This window comes from Numenius arquata, chromosome 4 (assembly GCF_964106895.1).
Source record: "Numenius arquata chromosome 4, bNumArq3.hap1.1, whole genome shotgun sequence".
Taxonomy (NCBI): Eukaryota; Metazoa; Chordata; class Aves; order Charadriiformes; family Scolopacidae; genus Numenius; species Numenius arquata.
This window is the reverse complement of record NC_133579.1, coordinates 48525386-48545150: the sequence shown is the minus strand read 5'-3', so window position 1 is coordinate 48545150 and position 19765 is coordinate 48525386. Positions and strand designations below refer to the sequence as shown.

Genomic DNA, 19765 nt, shown 5'->3' with positions numbered 1-19765 from the left:
AGTCTTACTAGGGACTTAGTAGGACTGGAGCTTCAGTCCATGGAAGGAGAAATGCTTTCCCTTTTGCCTTAAGCTAATCATCCAGGTAGCATTTCCTTGTCTCCTGGTACCTTAAGGACTTGAACCTATCCTGCCTCTGTTGTGTGGTGCTTCACTTTCACTGCTCAAGGCTTAATGCCCAGGAGCACACTTGGTGCAGCTGAAACATAAGACAAGATTCCTGTGCAGTTAAAGTAGTTTAATAAGTTCTACTGAACCTGCGCAACTCATACTTTGCAGATGCTTGGCCAGGTTTTGGTCTGTTTTAAAGGCACTTTTGATATCCTCTGCCACATATCAGAAGTTTTCACCAAATGGTGCATGCATTAAGATCTTTTAATGTGAAAAGTTTAAGGAAAATAGTTAAAAAATCTACAGATCCAGGGACAAACCTCATTAATTTCCCCTATTCTTACAGCTGGCAAAAGTATTTGCTTGGATTTTTTTTTTCTTCAAGTCGGGTCTTTGCCTAGGCAGATTTTTTCAAGAGGGAAAAACCAGACTTATACTAGATACAGGATCTTGTAATTGGGAGTGCTAGGTGACCTTATGTGAAAAAATACCACTTAAGAGAAGTACTTACAGTATGTGAGAAAATGTGAAAGCAAGAACCTATCATCATATGCAGTGCATGAACTTAGAAATACAAAATAAGCAACTACAGCATCTAAATTACTGAAAGAATACTGTTCTACTCTAATTTACATCTATGAAAAAGCCAGTAACAGCAGAACAGGCAGGGTGAAAACTGGAAGGCAAGTGGAGCTAAATAATTTCTTGCCATGAGGTGAAAATATAGGTGAGTTATTGTCAAGGACAAGATCTTTGGTGAAAGCAAGGAAAAGTTGTACAGAGCAGGTCTTTGCAGCAACAAGGAGAAGTGGTAGAGAGCCATGAAGCAAAAGATCCTTCAGGAAAGGGGAGGAGAATGTGAGAAATGGAGATTCAGGCCGATGCTAGCAGCATGGCCTTTGCTAGCAGGAGAGTGTGTTTTAATGTGCAAGGGAGATGGCTGTGGTTCTTCAGACACCAGTTCTGAACCGTGTTAACGTTGAGGGTGAGAGTGGCCTCTTAGGGTGGTTGCCTAGGGAAGGTGTGGGGTCTCTTTTACATCTCCGAGATGGTCAGCTTGGGGCAGTGCTTTAAGCCTGCCCCCAAGGGCCCCTTCCAACCCTAAATTGTTTGTACGCTTTGGAGCTTAGTGAGAAGGTGTGATCATGGAGAAAGGGGCAATCTCCATTTCAGGAGAGAGACACAAGAAGTATTTCAGCAGAGGCAGAGTTAATTCCAAAAAAAATGGCAATATGCCAGAGTTGTGAGACGCTGACAGGTAAGGGACCTATGGTAGATTAAATTTGTTGTGTGCGTACAAGCAAGTCTTATAACAGGCCTTGCAGAGATTTAATTTATAAACATGAGAAAATGTGATTTTATTAAATAAGCAACTGATAGTAAATCAATTTACTTTTTACTTTGGGGGTATAATGTGAAGAAGAGAACAGAGCCTGTGTCTGTGAGAAATTAAAAACAAAAGAAGGAGCACTGCAGGAGCACTGCAGATACTGTATCACTTGTGATTAAGGCAAATATTCTTTCTGCATAGATACATGTGATGTGCATTTGTACCCTCCCCAGTGCTTTCTACCACTTAAAAGTAATCAAAATGGAATTTGGTGAAGAAATGATAGCTATTCCATGGGGCATTTTGAAGAGACAGGGAGCTGACCTTCTCCGGGTTTTGTGTCTCAATTTATGTCTCAAATTTATTTGTCTATACTCATAGACTTAGAAACAGAAATAGTTTTTGAGATAAAATGAGTCTCTGGCTTCCACATGAAGGAGATCTGAAGATAAATAAATTCAGCCTGGAGTTAGCCATACTTCTGTAGCATAGTCACAAACGCATCTCACCTTTGTGGATGAGCTCCCAGGGAAGCCTGAATTAAACGCTCCCATACTGCTTTGAGAGCAAAGCATTCCCATCTGAGTTTCACCTTAAAAACATTTTGGACAATTGATTAGCATCAGCCAGAGTATACCAGGGAGGTCATAATGCAGGGGAATATCTCTGGCATGTTGATTTTGCTTCTGTCTGGTGCCCCTACAAGCACTGCTTGCCTGAAAAAGGCCAGGAAAAGTTAATGGTTATGTTCTCACCTCAGGGGACAGGTTTCTCCATAGCCATCAGTGTAAATGGCAGTGGTTTAGGTCTCCTTCATACACGTATCAGCCATTCCCATTTAATACTACCTGGGGAATACATCCCGAAGGGCTTCCCAGCTCTCTTGGCTTTGGGATCAGTGCTCTCCACATCTCCCAGGGAGGTGACCATCTGCAGCAGCTGGTGCACCCCTTCAAGATTGCTCCCTGTCATAAATACTCAGCACTTTGTCAAATGTAGTTTTAGATGAGGCACATTTTGGCTTCACTGTGTCTGGTTTCTTTCCCGTGGTCCTGCACCATTTTCTTCTGCAGCCCCCTGTAGGTTTTCATATTATTTTCTGTCTTCTTGTACTGGTTGTTGTGCCTGAATCTACTCACAGGCAGTAGGTGCCCCAGGGTAGTGTGCCATAGCTACTCTTCCAGCTGCCCACCATGCCCTCTTCTGCCTTAGTTCTTGCAGTGGGAAGAATTTCCAGTTTTCACTGACTTCACAGTTGCCTCTACCGCCCTGGTTATTCCTACGCCTCCTGGCTGGGCCCATAAAAAGTGCTGTTCCCTGATGCATCCCAGGTCAAGTGAAAGCAGTGCTCTAAAAGTACGTTATTTGGATTTAGAATCTTTATTTAAACTCCTCCCAGAACACACTTTCGTACAGCCTTGACAGTGGACAGCGAGTGGATAGTGTCAACAAGTGCAGCGGGGAGCCTGGTCGTGGTCACAGAGTAACAGGCCTTTCAGATAAGAGTAGAAATCTTGCAAAAGTGTTCATTCTTGCTTTTCATTGCTTCTCAGGAAGGTGAATGGGGAAAAATTTTGTTACTGATTGCATTCTAGTCTTGGTGGTTTGGTTTTTGTGTCTCAGGGTCTATGGGCTTTCTTCTAGGCCGTGTTCTCCTTACTTAAGTACACAGAGTAAATTTGCTTGAAATTTTGGTGCACTAACATTTTTTTAAGGTAAAGCCTTAAAAAACCCGCCCTGCATTTATAGTTTCTTTCGAATTAGGAAGCAGCAAGAGACAGAAAAGCTTCAACTCTCATTTTCAGGGCGGTCCTAATGCTCTTCCAAGGATGTGTCCAGAGACACGCCACGTACCACAGGGGTGTCTAGGTGTCTCTCAGTCCGGACAAGCATCTCTTCTTCCTTCAGACAGGCTTTTGGGGCTGTGGTCTCTTGCTGGGGATGGGGATTATTTCAGTGGGTTGTAGCAATGTCGGCCCTTGCAGCGCTGTGGACAGGGAAAGCCTGAGGAGGTTCTCTCACGGCCAGCTTTAGTAAGGGAGCAGGGGGAAGTCAAGTATTTTAATAGTGGGCTAATAGGAACTGACCTCAGATGGCATTTCAGTCACGTGCCAACAGATGCTGACTCAAAATTAGAGATACTGAATTAGGGTAAAAGCTTTGCAAAACAGAACAAGCCTAAACAAACAAACCAAAAAAAAAAAGGCCCAAAACAATAAAGACTCCTCAGTCATCATTTTCAAGCTACAAGGTCAGACTCCCTTTCTCTTTATACACTACCTTTGAGCAGTCAGTCTTCTTGTACCAGGATAAATGTGTGCATGCTATTTTTACCCCATTTTCTCCCACTTCTATGTCTATGTCCATGGAAGTCTTACACAGACCTGTGTCAGAGCACTAGCTGTTTCCCTCAAATTGCCTGCTGGTGGTTCCTGCTTTTATGAGAAACCCAGCCAGAAGCAGAGATGCAGATGGGATGACACTGAGGTAGCACCGACACCGTGGTCTGATTATGTCGTGCTTACAGAGCATCGGATCCATCAGGGGTCCCTCTGGCAGCGCAGTTCCCGGAGTGGTGACCGGGGGGGCAGATCAGCCAGAGCCAGCTGGTGCATTTGATACTGCAGATTTCAGTGTGACAGGATTTAGTAAATGAAAACTCAGCCAGCAATCATCAGGAGAGAGATTATTTGACACAGGAGAAAGACTGTCCCCTACGTCAGCTTGCTCTTTAACTGGATACTTTTGCTCTCTTCCATTTTCATAGGGGAGGGCAGGTAGGAAGAAGGATGTAGTGGGAAGGGGAACGTTACAAACATTCACTGAACTGAACATACATTTGGCCAAGTTACTGCCAAATTGAGCGGGTTTTTGATGTCACCCTTAGGTAGATAACTAGGTAGAACAGACTTGAAAACATATCAGGCAGAATCCCAGCTTCAGAGAAGCTGCAGGGGCGAGCCAGCTTTCACTAGGTCACAGGCTGCTTTTCCAGGGTAAGCACAATTGAGGACTGACGAGAACTACATTTCTTGGATTTTACTTGCTCTTATTTGAAACACATGCAGTTCAAATATCGACTACATAGTCAATAGTTAACATCAAATGAAGTAGGAAATGTGCCCTTCTAGTTAGATATAGACTATTGAAATTCTATGCAGTACATAGGTAATAAATTTTTTTTTAAAAGCAGAAGGAAACATATACAGTAGGTGTGGCTTTCTCAGTGGATTTTTTTATGGTTTTATATGCCTAATCCAATCCAAAATAAAGTATCAGTCAACCAGTAGTCTCTGGGAGGGGAGGATCATTTAAGAAATGGTCAGATTCTATAGAACCAGCTTAACAGACATTGAATTTTTGGCAACAGAGGTGTGTAGCTGTAGACTGGAACCAAACTTTTCTGCCAACATTAGTGAATAGTGCTGAAACCTCATGCAAAATAAGACAAGACAGACTCTTGACATTTTCCTTACAACTGTTGCTTTTTAAATCACTGCCTTTGCATGCAAGTTTGTTGGATTCATCCATTATGCATGTCCTAGAAATTTGATAGAGGTCTCTTATACTCCTTCTAAGAGGATAAAGCCAGCTGCAGTACCAAATTGTAAAGATGTGGTTACTGGCTGGAAATGTAATTGAGTGTATTACTTGGTATTGCTCTGAATTTTTTGGATGGGAATTTAAAAATGCTTGTCCTCTCTGATTTTAGTGAACATTAGAGACAGCACACAATTATTCATAAAGAAGGGCTCAAGGGATTGTTACTGGGTCCTCTAGCAAAGATTTCATCTCACTAGTGATAACAAAGTGTGTTATAGGAGACATTGCATAGAAGTAGCTCTAGATCTTGGTGCTTGCCTTTTTTGAGAAGTGCTTTAGGAATATCACTTACTTCAACTAAGCTGTTCATGTACCTACCAGATCATGCTCAGCCTGGAAGTATTGCATGCTTTTTTTCTGTTATCTCTAAAAGAAGGGTCAGCAATGTCAGTGGCTTTGTGTTAATCACATTTGATGAATAGTGATTTACTGTGACACTTTCACCTACTGCTGTATTAGGTTAGCTCTTCATTAAAAACTCAGGAGAAGGTGCCATTACCAATAGTCTTTCTTCCAGCATCTGGATTTCCTAGTTCTCCCTTCAAGTTTGGTGTGAATAAGTCAGCTGAAAGTAGGATGACATCTTCAGTCACAACAACCCCAGGCAGCGCTACAGGCTTGGGGAAGAGTGGCTGGAAAGCTGCCCAGCAGAAAACAACCTGGGGGTGTTGGTGGACAGCTGGCTTAACATGAGCCAGCAGTGTGCCCAGGTGGCCAGGAAGGCCAACGGCATCCTGGCCTGTGTCAGGAATAGCGTGGTCAGCAGGAGTAGAGAAGTGATGGTGCCTCCGTACTCGGCACTGGTGAGGCCTCACCTTGAGTACTGTGTTCAGTTCTGGGCCCCTCACTACAGGAAGGACATTGAAGTGCTGGAGCGTGTCCAGAGGAGAGGCACCAAGCTGGTGAGGGGTCTGGAGAACAAGTCATATGAGGAGAGGCTGAGGGAACTGGGCGTGTTTAGTTTGGAGAAGAGGAGGCTGAGGGGGGACCTCATTGCCCTCTACAACTACCTGAAAGGAGGTTGTAGAGAGGTGGGTGTTGGCCTCTTCTCCCAAGGGAATAATGGCAGGACCAGAGGAAATGGTCTGAAGTTGGGGCAGGGGAGGTTTAGATTAGATATTAGGAAGAATTACTTTACTGAGAGAGTGGTCAGGCCCTGGAACAGCCTGCCCAGGGAGGTGGTGGAGTCACCATCCCTGGAGGTATTTAAGAAACATGTAGACATGGCACTTCAGGGCATGCTCTAGTGCCCGAGATTGTTGGTTTGTGTCTGTTTGTGGGTGTGTTTGTGGTTTTGGGGTTTGGTTTTTTTGTTGTTGTTGTTTGTTTGGGTTTGGTTTTGGTTTTGTTTTCTTAGTAGTTGGACTCGATGATCTCAAAGGTCCCTTCCAACCATGAAGATTCTGTGATTCTGTGATTCTGTGAAATATGTATGATCAAGCTAACTTGTTATATTGTGACTGTTTTCAATATTATTACTGCCTAGTTCTGGGGGGTTTTTGTTGACAAGCTACAGAAATCTTTGTAGAGATATGCTCTGTTGTGTGTGAAACAAGCATGGAATACAAATGCTACTGATGAATTTTTGTTATTGATTTTTGTTCACACAAAATGTCTACAAAATAGAGTCAGATAAAAAAATGGAGACCTTGCCCTGGTTTATATTTTTCTTCCTTTATGAGAGATTTAATTGGAAATCTAACAGGAAATTAGACTGGAAGATTACCGACTGCATGGCTGGCATGCCATGAAAGATCAAGTGCCTGTGTCTTTCATATTGCGCCCAAAGCAGCTTTATCAAGTGTCTGGGATTTCTGGTGGATATCAAATATAACATCAGCAGCTTCAGTAGCAAAAATATTCTCAGATACATGGGATAGAAAAGCTACACAAGTTCTCGTGTTTGGAAGTTGAGGATGAAGAACCTTTTGCATTGTCATCGTAAAGTGGAAAAGGGGTAAGAAAGCTACAGAAGCTAAACCATCTGTACACAACCCTACTGACTGCTCATTTCCTAAGGATCTTTCCAAAGAAGCATTTAGGAGGATTGCTTTTTCAGGGCTAGCCTCTAGAGTATTTCATCATGTCAAGCAGCCGTTCCACAGGAGTATAAATTAACGGCAACATATGTCTTACAAAAATCCCTTTTGGATTTTGCCAGTTTACCTTACCTAGTTTACCTTACCTGGTACACAGTGTGCCTCTGGAGAAAATTACTCAGAAGTATCTACTTGGCTGTCATTTGTTCATAAAAAAGAGATCAGAGTTCAGCCTGTAAAACCAGAGAGAAAGAGGAGTGCTCAGGTCTTTCTCTCTGTCCTACTTAGGTGGAAAACTCAGTTACCCCAGGGCCAAAGTCACACCGAGCTAGTTTCACTGGCTTGAGGACTGTGCTCGGCAAAGATTGTCTCTCTGTAGAGGGATCATAGTGCCGCGCCTCTTGACAGATGTGATTTGCTAAAGCCACGTTTACCCCAGGGACCGTGGCAGAATTGGATTACCATCCTCCACACACTCTGGTATTCAGTAGTTGTGCAAGCCAGGAAGGAAGCACTTGTGCTTGTGAAACTGTGCTGGAAATAATTCAGCTGTTTACATGTGACAATAAGCTTTTAAACCAGACTACCTGAAATTGGTTAGCTGTTTAAATTGAAGCTGCCAGGAATACCTCACTGTTGACAAAAGAAAAGAGGGGCGGGAAGTCATGATCAAGGAACCCTCCATATGGCATTATCTATTACTGGCAATAGCAACAGGGACATTCACCTTCTTTAGAAAGTTTAAATGGAAATATTATAACTCCATATACACCTTGACATAGATTACAACATTGTCACAAGCATCATCACAAGAGACAGCTAAACTTGACTATTCCTTTCAGAAGCCACAGTCTTTTCCACAAATTGTTTGAGTACAGTTTTATGTACCCATTAGTAGTTTTGGCATCTGCTGATTAAATATAATTTGAACTCTTATCGATACAATAGATGGAATTATTTATACCCGAGAAAAGGTTGTATATAGCAGCTGCAGGTATTCCATATCTAACACATGGTATTTTCAGGAAGGGACAAACTGGAGCAAGACAGATGAAAGCATCTGGAGCCTCAGGTGTTCAGGTCAGAAAAAATTGCAAGAGAGAGATTTGGCAGATATCAAGGATGGAGAAGTTGGTATTTTCTACGGCTTTTTGCTATGATGTTGACAGTGCCGCTTTCAAAAATGAAGCACATCTCACAGAGTGGAAAAGAACAGTAGGAGAAATACTTATTTCTCCTATGAGGATGTGATTTCTTTTGAAGGCAATGGGAATTGCTTTCTTAGATGGTCTTCGGAAGAGAAAAAAAAAGTCAAAAGACTTCAACAAAAAGACTAAGCTTAAATTTGAAATGGAAAGACTTCACCAAGATTACCCGGTGATACTCTGCCTGGTTTGTTCATTCAGAAAAAGCGGTATTAGAACTGCTGTGTAAGTGGATAGACTGAGATTTGGAGGGTGGCTTGGAGAGATGTTCCTGGTTGGCCTCATTGCCACGGCCCTGTCAGCACACATCAGCTGTAACCCATAGAAGCTAAATACTTGTGAAAACAAGTCGTATTTCATCCTTCATGCTTTTTGAATCAAATCTTGTTTTAACAGTTTGCTGAGTGTATCAGGTGATTGATGCTGCCACACTGCAGATAAAATTTGTCATTCTGTCATTTTTATTCAATATTTTAGAAGCATTTTGGTGAAAACTGGAATCTGAAGCAGTTACACATTTTTTTCTATGGTTCACCTTAGTTATAAAAATAATCCATCTAATTCTCAGTGATTCATTGGCAGACATTTCGTAAATACAGACCTAGAATGAATTAGTAGGTTAGTTGAACCTTAATACATCTTGAAATGCATGTGCTATATTTCTTTTTAAATATGCTACAAGGAGATATAAATGAATATAGGATCAGATCTTGTGAAATACATGAAACGAGAACAGATATGTTTAGTCATGTGCGTATTTGGCTTAGTTTCATAACAAGCATCGTAGGATGGTATCTGCTATTCACAACAACTACATGGGATGTAGTGAAAAGCTCATTACCCTGAAAAAAAAGTTTAAGCTCCTGAAATTTCAGCATGTAATAATATAAGAGTTTTTACCTGTGCAGATGGCCTGCAAGGACTGTACTTTGCTCAGTTCAGGACTAAGGCCTCAAAGTGGCATTTAAATGGTCTTTATCATCCATGATTATTATCAGGTCATAAAATTACTCTAGAATGCAAAGAGTCTGACTTCTGGTATAGCAGGAGTTCCATTATATACTTTAGAAATAGGTATTTACAATAATTCTTAATACTTGACTTGAACTTACTGTCTGTATGAAATGATGAAGTCGTCTGTGTCACAAGTCACAAGTTACTGCTGCTAAACCTAGAGATATAAGATCCAACTTAAGGTGAAAATGATGAGAGTAGAACTTGCTTGTTCCTTCAGAAAATGGCTGCAGAACATTGTTTTTGATACACTTCACTTGTGCTACATTATTTTCTCTTTCTGTGTTTCAACAGGCTTTGAATAGGGGCATTGCTGCTGTCAAGGAAGATGCTGTGGAAATGCTGGCCAGCTATGGGCTGGCCTACTCCCTGATGAAGTTCTTCACGGGTCCGATGAGTGACTTCAAAAATGTAGGCCTGGTGTTCGTGAACAGCAAGCGAGACAGGACCAAAGCAGTTTTGTGCATGGTTGTGGCTGGCGCTGTAGCTGCTATATTTCATACCTTAATAGGTAAGGTCACTTCACATCTAATTAATATGTCTTTTAATTTTCTTCCCTTTCCTGTTCTTCAAACTGATGAACCTGTAAGCTTAAGATTTCATTAGTAAGTACAACAGGAGATGCAAAAGAGATTAAATCTCTTGGGCTGGTATCATGCCTATCTACACAATTTTTATTACTTTTTAAACAGGTTGTTAAGTGGCAGATTCCACCTCCAGGGCTTGCCTGCCTGGTGGCTCACTGTGATGTTGATCTCTTTCAGTCAGGTGTATGAGCAAAACTTTGGCAAGGTTGACAGGTTGCATGAAGTTAACAGCTCAGTCTTACTGTCAGGAAGTGACCAGCAGTTAACAGTATCTCCCCAGATGGGGTTAGCAGGACTTCAAGGTGTGCTTGGTAGGTCTGTTTGTCAGAACAGTGTACTCCCTACATTTGTCAGTGTACTCGCTCTGTACTTCTTTTGCTACTTACCTCACAGTACAAAACTCTAAGCAAGTAGGTGCCAGCATCCTCTAGCACTAGTCGTCATCCACTTCTGTTGAATAACTAACCTGTAAGAGAAGAAGTAGTTACTAAGAACACTTTATGCCAAACTGAGACCAGCTCCCCGAGTGAACTCTGAAGCAAAGAAAATACATGAGGAGATATGAACTGAAGATAAAAAGTAAGGCAGCCACAGGATTTGCCAGTTCCTAAGAGCCTGGAGAAATGTGGTATCAACTCAAGCATCAGCCAGTACTACAACAATAAAAAGGCATGTGACCTGGAAGACTTTAACTTCATCCCCTCCAAGAACTGCTCCAGATTCCCTGCACCTTAAGGCTCATTCCACAGAGCTGAAGCCTCTGGACCTCAGCAACGAGGAACAGGAGACGCTGGAGGAAGAAGCAGAGAGCGCATTGCATTCAACAGGTACAGTCCTGAAAGCTGGGAGCTCTGAGGGATGGGAGGAGGGAGGTAATGCAACAGCCTATGGAGGCATGTGTTGGTCGACAAGCAGTGGGACTGAGTTGGATGACCAGCAGTAGGGGGTCATTCCATCACAGAAAGATGGGAAACATGAGTGTGATGGCAATAGCCAGAATTGACATGAAGTTACGGAGTGCCTGGAAATGAGGCACCATCCATTATCAGGCTGTTAGGATCTCAAGAGCAGCACGTGCTGCTGGTCAGCCTGTAGTTCCTGCCCAAGTAGGTACAAGAGCCATCTGGTAAATACAAATGCCCCCTACTCTTAACGTTTAACAGGCTGCCAGCTATGTTCACCAGCTTTATGTGCCTCCCAAACACTCCAGTATGTTTGACCATCATGTGTTTTACTCCACCACTGATACACCACTATGGTGTTTACCTTTACCCAATGTTACTGCCGTAATAAATGTTTATAGTAACGGCTCACTAGCCATGGCAACTCTGTGCCAGGGATAAGCTGTTGCTGATTTTATAAGCTGAATCCATGCATTCAAGTTAATTCATTTACCAGTATCAATTGTTCACGTCTTCAATTTGTTTACAGTTGAGGCTGCTTTACTGAGTCAGTATTATAAACTTTGGGCCATTTGTATGTTTGGCTCTCATATTTCTTTGCCTGGAATGTTTCTTCAGCCCCCAGAGCTGCTCTTCTAGTTGCTGACTTGTTTTCCTGTCAGTGCTGGTCAAAGTTTTTGGCTTTGCCAGCTGGATAAAAAAATATTTTCTACTCATCCAACAATTTATTTTAAGCTATAATAGATGTTAAGAAAATTTAAGTTAAAACTATCAAATTTCCAGGTGAAAAATGTAGCTGAATTTTCCATGTGGGACTTTTTATTGAAGGGATATGTTTGGGGCAGCCATTTGAAAAACATGCCAGAGAATTTTCTTGCCTTTGCCTGGAAATAGAACCCAGCTGAATTAAGAACCTCTGAAATGCCCTTTCTGCAGATATTGGGAAAAAAAGCAAAAAGAAGGCTGTAGTTACCATGCTTTAAAGTCCTGAATTAGAGGGCTTCACACAACCTTTCAGCTGCTTATGGTGGCAGACTGCAAAATATTTTTTAGTATTTTAACTTGTCTATGCCTGAAAATATGCAAAGGCCACAGCAGAGACTGGCAGAGCGCCTGAGAGCATGGAGTTAGTCAGATTCTAGCACCAATTGCCTGGGTAATGTTGCCAAGTTTTATGTTCCAAGTTTCCTTTGAACATGTTTCAAATCCTGATTATTCTTCTCTGACCCACAGATGCACAACCTGCCTAGCAGGAGGAAGAGAAGGAGTCCAGTGACAGACAGGCAGCCTGCTAGGACCTGCAACTACTCCCCAGCAGCTGCAAGCCGATCACAGACTATCTACAGGAGACAAAAACACAAGTTACTGATGCTCGACATACGAAAAACAGAAACAAATAGCACTCAGGGGACTGAATTTCTTCCACATGCCATGTGTATGGGGCTAAGGAAGATGACACGACTGTCTGCTGTGGACCATCAAAGCCCAGGAAGGAACAGGGAACAAAAAGCCCAATGAAATAAGGAGGAGTACTGAAAGTCAGAAGGAAGAAAACAAGTGGTAGTAGAAACACAGTGACCACAATGAATCACCACATTTCCAACTGTGATAGAGACTATTTGCAGTCTGCACACACAGCTCCTCACAAACAGCAGCCTCTACACATTTAAAATATCAAAACAGGCCGTTTCACCCACCTGACTCATGCTTCATTGCTTCAGCACCAGCTCCCTGCTACAGTTCCCTGACAGGGGCTAACGCAGTCCTCTGTGGGAGTGACTGCCTGAGCCAAACCACTCGAACTCACAGTTGCAAGCTCTGGGTCCCTAAGGTATCACCTCACCACATTCCCATGAATGTCCGCAAACTCCTCACCAACTATCCCTCCCCTGTACAGGTAGCAGTATGACCCAAGAAATGAGTTGGCTTGACCCAAAGAGATTTGAAGCCATATTCTCGTCCCACCTACAATGCTGCTGCTAACCTTGGTCAGAACACAATTCCTGCATTTGCTCTTTCAGTTGTGATCTGGAAATAGAAGACAGAAGGCTGCCTTCCTTCCCTTGTGCTATTTTGGGGGCAGCCACTGCCACCAGTTAGGGTTTTCTAGTGGGCAGTTCGCTATGTAGCCAGGGTATAAAACATCCCGTTTGGCTGGGATTTTTTTTCCGCTGGGAATTTGCGGCTATAAGAAAAGGGATTCAAGATGCGAAGCCTATTTACATATTTTGACTTCTTACAAAATTGCCACCTTGACAGAGGAGAGAATTCATTTATATAATAGTATGCTAACATAATACATTTCATGGTGCTGCTGTTAAACCCTCCATACTAAGTGGGCCCCTTTAACACCAGTGTCATGAAAGACATGCACTTTTTCTTTGACAGTAGAGCAGCATTGTTCAGTCCTTCTCTAGTTTACTGAGAAATAGTGTACTGAGAAAGTTTATTTCCTTCTGCATATTAATATTACTTTGCACAGTTCTCTCAGGTTCTGGAAATGACAAGGCAGAATTATAGAATCATAGAATCATTCAGGTTGGAAAAGACCCTTGGGATCATCGAGTCCAACCATCTACCCTACTCTACAAAGTTTTTCCCTACACCATATCCCCCAACACCACAGCTAAACGACTCTTAAACTCATCCAAGGATGGTGACTCAACCACCTCCCTGGGCAGCCCGTTCCAGTGTCTGATCACTCTGACTGTGAAGAACTTCTTCCTAATGTCCAGTCTAAACCTATCCTGTTGCAACTTGAAGCCATTCCCTCTTGTTCTATCGCTTTTTGCTTGTGAGAAGAGACCAGCACCAACCTCTCTACAATGTCCTTTCAAGTAGTTATAGAGAGTGATGAGGTCACCCCTCAGTCTCCTCTTCCTCAAACTAAACAGTCCCAGCTCCCTCAATCATTCTTCATACGATTTATGCTCCAGGCCCTTCACCAGCTCCGTTGCCCTCCTCTGTACCCGCTCCACCACCTCAATATCTCTCTTGTATTGAGGTGCCCAAAACTGGACACAGTACTCCAGGTGTGGCCTCACCAGTGCTGAGTACAGGGGAACAATCACCTCCCTACTTCTGCTGGTCACACTAAAAGTTACTTTGGGGAAGCATCCTCTTTGCTTAAACAGACATCCTTAAGTGGTGCCCATGACACCTGATTAAAAACTGCATGATGGGTCATTTGTCATTGCCAGGAAAAAAAGGTTGGAACTTTAGTAACCAGGCAAGCCTACAGCAGACTGGATGGTCAAGACATGCGAGTGATTTGTTTTGTGCCAGTTTATTATTGATAGGCTAGTGGGCATGGGTTGCTCTCTGCACAGATTGCACAGGGGAAATCTTTAGCAGTTGCTAGTAATTCCACTGATTTTTTTGAATTTCCTACATTTACAGTCACTGCATATACATGAAAGATCTGCATAAGACGTGAGCCATAGGTGTAATCCCACTACTGCCAATGCAACACTTCTGAAATTTTCTCGAGATCGGGAGTTACAGAGTGGCTTATGACAACCTGAGCTATTCTCTCCAGTCAGTTTTGTTCTGAAATGTCCACTCTATTGGCTTGTACTAAACATTTTGCCCTGGAAAAAGATGATAGCACAGGAACACAAATCAGAATATAATTCAGTCTTGGTTTTTTGGGTTCTTTTTTCTAAAAGATGATAAAATTTTATTCATTAAAAACATATCCTACTTCAACATCTTCCGATGGCAGTAACATGGTTGTCCACCTGCCCCAACCCTTCTTCCACAACAGGGGCGGTTCCTTATCAGCAAGGCATTCAGGGCAAAAGAACAAGGAAGAAAGCCTATGACCAAAGCATTTGTGGATTTTAGGATAGCAATGATTGGGTTTTAGTTCAAAAAGGGCTAATTTTGAGACTTATGAGATGTTGACCTTCCTAAAAATATTTCAGAGACCATTGGTCATTGATAGATTTGGGAAAATCAACTAATGCAATTTTGTAACTAGAGCTGAGCATAGAAAAATATGATTGCAGTAATCCATCTGCATTAAGGTGCTTGTAAGCTGTTGGGTTTTATTAAATTCATTTATTACTATAAGCAAAAAAATCACAAAACCTAAAACACTCTGATCATCTGGGCTTTTACCAAGGGGGTCACAGGCTTTTCTTCTGCTTTTAGTCAGGCTAATCAAAGACATAAAGAAATCTATGTATGTACCCTGTGCCATCTCCAAATGAGGATTTGCCGTTCAGTTTTGGGGGGAAGTCGTTGTTTGGGGTTTTTTTTGCAAATTAGCATTCTCCTGTCTGCCCGAATCAGTTGGCTGAAGAAAATCCTGATCAGCACCAGTTTTGGCCATGTAAGCCATCTTTCTGACAAGAAGCAGAATAGATTTTTACTTCTCAAGACTCCAAGTTCATTCTTAAAACTGGCAGCAAAGTATGAAAATGGAATGCATCAAAAAAGAACAAACTTTAACCCAAAACCATTTTTTTTTCCTCCAGTAAAGCTAATATTGACATATCTAGCTCTGTGTCTGGAGGTAAATGGTATCACTTCCTTTGAGGGTTTCTTTTTGTTTTCTTTATGATGTGAGTACAACATGCTGGGTAGCAGACGGCTCCAAAATGACAACGGTACTGCTGGCATCATTAAAAGTGTGTTCAGTTGTTTCAAGAATGTCTGAAGTGTATGTGGTAGTAATTGGCTTGCTAGATAAGTTGGCATAGGGAAGTGGAGATCCAATTAGGTATGCAGTGTTTCATTGTCATTTCTTAAGCTTCTGGGTCTTAAAACTCAACTGGAAAAGAAAAAAGCAAGAATTCCTGCTTAAATGCTGTAGCAAAACTAATCCATAGACATATTTAGAGGAGAGCAAACAGGCAGCTTGTCTTGGGGTTGGACTTCACTGTTTTCATTGAAATGATGCAAGGAATGGAAAGAGCCATCTGCTTTAGCTTCATGTAATACTCTTCAGCTCTGTTATTAATTTTGTATCATGCTTCATAAGTTTGTAAGGTTGGCCAAGGTTAAGTTCTAATTGCATCAGCAATTGCTTTATTCACAGCTCAGAGACACATGCCTGTATATTTGTCAGTAAATCTCAGCTTGCTGAGTCCTCCTTTCTGAGGATGGAAACATTCATTGACATCAGCAAAAGTGATTGTGTGTTTTCACTGACATGGGGAAGAAAATAGTTGACTATTTTAAAACTATCTTTTAAGTTTAGACATTAACAATTTTAAAATCAAAATCATATTAAAAAATCAGACTGTTTTTCATGATGAGGGGGGATGAGGGGAGAATTAAAAAAATCTTATAGGTTACAGAGCACAGCACTGATATCCCTAGAAATCTTAAAAATGTGGTGTTGTGGGCTGTGGTGGTACAACTCCCTGGAGAGCATCCTGCCAATAAACCACAACCCTGTGGTGAACTGTCTGTTCCTACAAGTGAACTTAGTTCAGCCTCTGTACCCTGATTCTGTAATTTTCCTGTGACAGTAAAGTTTAAAAAAAAAAAAGAATTTAAACACCTCAGTGGCTTTTAGAGCCAAAAAAATTACTTATTACTCACTTTCTAAGCAGTTTAAAAGTTTGCTTTAAAGCAGGAGAAGCCCAGTGGGTGAAGTGCATAGAGAGCACGGAGGGTGACCTCTGCAGTGTGCTGTCTTCCCAGCACTGCACTGCTGGTGGAGACCTCTCCACAGGAGCAGGTTCCTCAGTACCTGGACTCTGATTCTGTCAGTCACCATGTGGGGAATCATACTGCTGTGTTTCCTGCAGCAGTTTTTAGGGTTTTGTACAGAAGAACTGTTAAGCAATTTCAATGGGACCAAAGAGACAGCTCAATGAATCTGACCCTCACAGGTGGCTTGCCTCATGTGCCTTCCAAACTTCCTCTCCTTCATTCAAATAAGTTGATTCAGAAATATCCATGTACTGCCCTGCCTTAAAAGCAACTTTCCACAAGGATTTATCATGCAAGATAACTCTCATAACAGAGAGTTTTCAAAATACTGAGCAAAAATTGATGTATGGACATTCATGCAAAAATAAAAAGAGGCTGTGCTTGATGTGTGACTGGGCTGCTACAAACACATGGACACTTAAAGAACTAAACTGGCCTCCCTGCACTCGGGACAGGTTGGAATCCTGTTTTAAAGATTTTCCTTAATTCTGTTCAAAAGGAAACAAGGTTGGGCCCAGGAGGATAGCTAAGCAACTTGGGGATTACTGGGTAAATTGATAGTCTGTGAGTCTCTTATGTTTCAGATGAAAGACATAAAGATGGGGACCAGCATAGGGAAAGGGAGTTTTTAACATTTTAGCATCTTTTGGGCAGTCCTGGTTATCTGGAGGGAGGCTCATGCCCCTTCCCAGTGCTGTCATAGCACTTTCTTTTTTGCTACCTTGTTTACTCTGTCTTGTTCTGACTCTAAAGTCTTTTCAGACCTGTTAACAACTATTTAACTGCTGTATCCCTAAGCCATCATAAAACAATGATGACTTAAAATCCTCTTTAATTGCTTCCAAACACTGTTTATGAGTTATGAAAGTTAGTTTTAGGCTAAAAAGATTGAACTGAACAACTGGTGTATTTGTCAATCCGATTGTGTGACCTGCATGCATGAAAAGAATGAGTTTCCTGAAATACCCTGTATGAAGGTCTGGACAATGATAATAGTAGAGTTGTTATAAATGGAAAATCAGATAGATGTTCACATTTGAAATAATTACCAAAGAGAAGACACAAGTGGAAGAGAACTGAGGTAAGATTCCCCAGGCACAAGTAATTCTGCTGTTATTTGTGTTGGGCGGTTACTTTACAACCTAGTTACTCTTCTAACAGTTATTACAAGCATATAGAGGAAACTACATAATAATATACAGGTCTAGAACATGGTTTATAAAAGGTTAAAAGCTATTTGGATTATTTAACTGTGCATGTTATTTAAGTCCTCATCGTTCAGAGACTCAAGTCATAGCTAGCTCTTCATTATTCCCAGTCATGGGTAGGACTCTGGGGTTATTAGAACAGCTGGATAACGTGGTTACTAACAGAAACGTAAGCAGTTCTTTAGAGAGACGTGTGGCGAGTCCCTACGTTTGTGCTGTTTTCAACCCAACACCTTGGGAAGAGAGACCCGGGAAGAGGCATGTTGCCCAACACTAACCATCTAGGGTTGAAACAGGATGGCAAAGTAACATACTGGCGCTTGGAAGTGGCAAGCCCCTGACTTCCAGCAGTGCCCGTTTCTGGCTTGTGGCTCCTGAGATGCCAGCTCCAGATAGGATGAAAATTAAGGCTGGTCGAGGCTGCCCAGAGACTGTACAGTGAACTACACGGTGCCCTGACAGGTCCCAGCAGAGGTGATCATTAGGCAGAGTAAGGGAGAGGCATAATGAGTGTGATTTGTTGTGTGCCTTTGCAATTCATAGTATCCTTTTATAGCTTTGGGCAGGTTTACAGGTAATGTCATGAGAACTCAGTGACAGTAGATGGTTTCAGGATCTGTAAGGTACTACAGCCCATGAGATACACAATACCTGGTGAAAACAGCTTTTTGAACAAAGAGTCTTGCATTTATGAAAGAGCAGTAGATTTTCTGGAGTACCAGTGTGTTCATTTAGCACACAGATGTGCACTTACTATACCCATCTCCCAACCCAGCCATTTGTTATCACTCCTTTGCCAAAGGTTACTTGAAAAAGAACCATGAGAGCACTTCTTATTCATAAACAGCAGCTGGTGAGGCTGTAATATCCTGAAGCCCCTGCAGCTGTTTGCTAAGTGGATGCATGTCCGAGCTCCTAAGACGTCACAGTCTTTCAGGTACTTCTGAGTATCTTACCTAGAGTCCATGTGTAACCTTTATTATTCATTCCTATTCTTCTGTCTCTACAGCATATAGTGATTTGGGGTATTACATCATTAATAAGCTGCACCATGTGGATGAATCTGTGGGAAGTAAAACTCGGAGGGCCTTCCTTTATCTTGCTGCCTTCCCTTTTATGGATGCCATGGTAAGTTCCTGATTCAGAAATGAATTTTAATATGAATGGGTTTTGAGGTTGGGTTTTTTTTCTGATTTTAGTTTGCAAAGTCTGTTACCCGATGGGAAACTCAATGTGTGCAGAAGGAAGGTGTATCCTTTCCAAGCAGTAGCTCTGGATATTGCTCATCATCTCCTGATGCCTGGAAAAAGCCTCTGGGTGGACTTTGAACATCCAGAGATCATGATAAATGTAAAAAACCTCAGCTGCCTTGTTAGAGTATGTGCATGCTGGAAAGCTCTGGTTGTCTTCTTAGGAGCTGCACCATTTGTCTGTCTGTGTCCTCTCATTCCAATTTGTAGTGAAAGAGTTGGATGTGCCTTGCATTCCCAGATCACCTGCAGAGCTCACAAGGAATAAGCTCAATATTTTCTCAAAGCAAATTTGTTGAAGAGATATTTCTTACCATCAGTTTTTGCAAGCGTAGCTAAGTGTAGTATATCTCAAATACTTAGGCAAGAGAGCCAAGCGTGGCATGGGCTGCTGCTTCCCAGATCACCAGGCTCACTGCTTGTGGCCTGCACAACATAACAATACGACAGCTCTCTTTAACGCCTCTGCTTCTATGTAAAACTCATGAAGGATAACCTTCTCATGGCATGCCTCCATCACTTTCTCTATCACTTTATCTGCTTGAAACAGTAGCTGAAAATAAAAAGAAGATGGATCATTAAGTTTTCTTTTCCAGACAGGACTCGGTATACTTCAGTGGGCCAATGAATATTACACTTCCCAGGTGCATCCAACTGGTGAATGAGAAGAAACACTTTTCTCTCAGATTATTTAGTATGATAACCCATCCTGTGCAGCATCTTTTTTATGAAGAGGGGGCAGTTTCTTGGTAGATCTGCTCAGAAATTTCTACAGAGTCTGTTAAATTATTCCCATTCTCCATGATGGTCCTGGCAATGAGGAACTGAATGTAGCAGTGCTTTCTCTGC

General features: G+C 42.0%; 1 protein-coding gene across 1 annotated transcript in view; it reads left to right on the top strand.

Moving 5' to 3' along the window:
- ANKH (ANKH inorganic pyrophosphate transport regulator) overlaps positions 1-19765 on the top strand; it is a 104006-nt gene that overhangs the window by 48473 nt on the left and 35768 nt on the right. Inside the window, exons 2-3 of the mRNA XM_074146436.1 lie at positions 9597-9813; positions 18676-18794. Of these exons, the coding sequence (XP_074002537.1) occupies positions 9597-9813; positions 18676-18794 (336 nt within the window). The remainder of the gene's footprint in view (positions 1-9596; positions 9814-18675; positions 18795-19765) is intronic.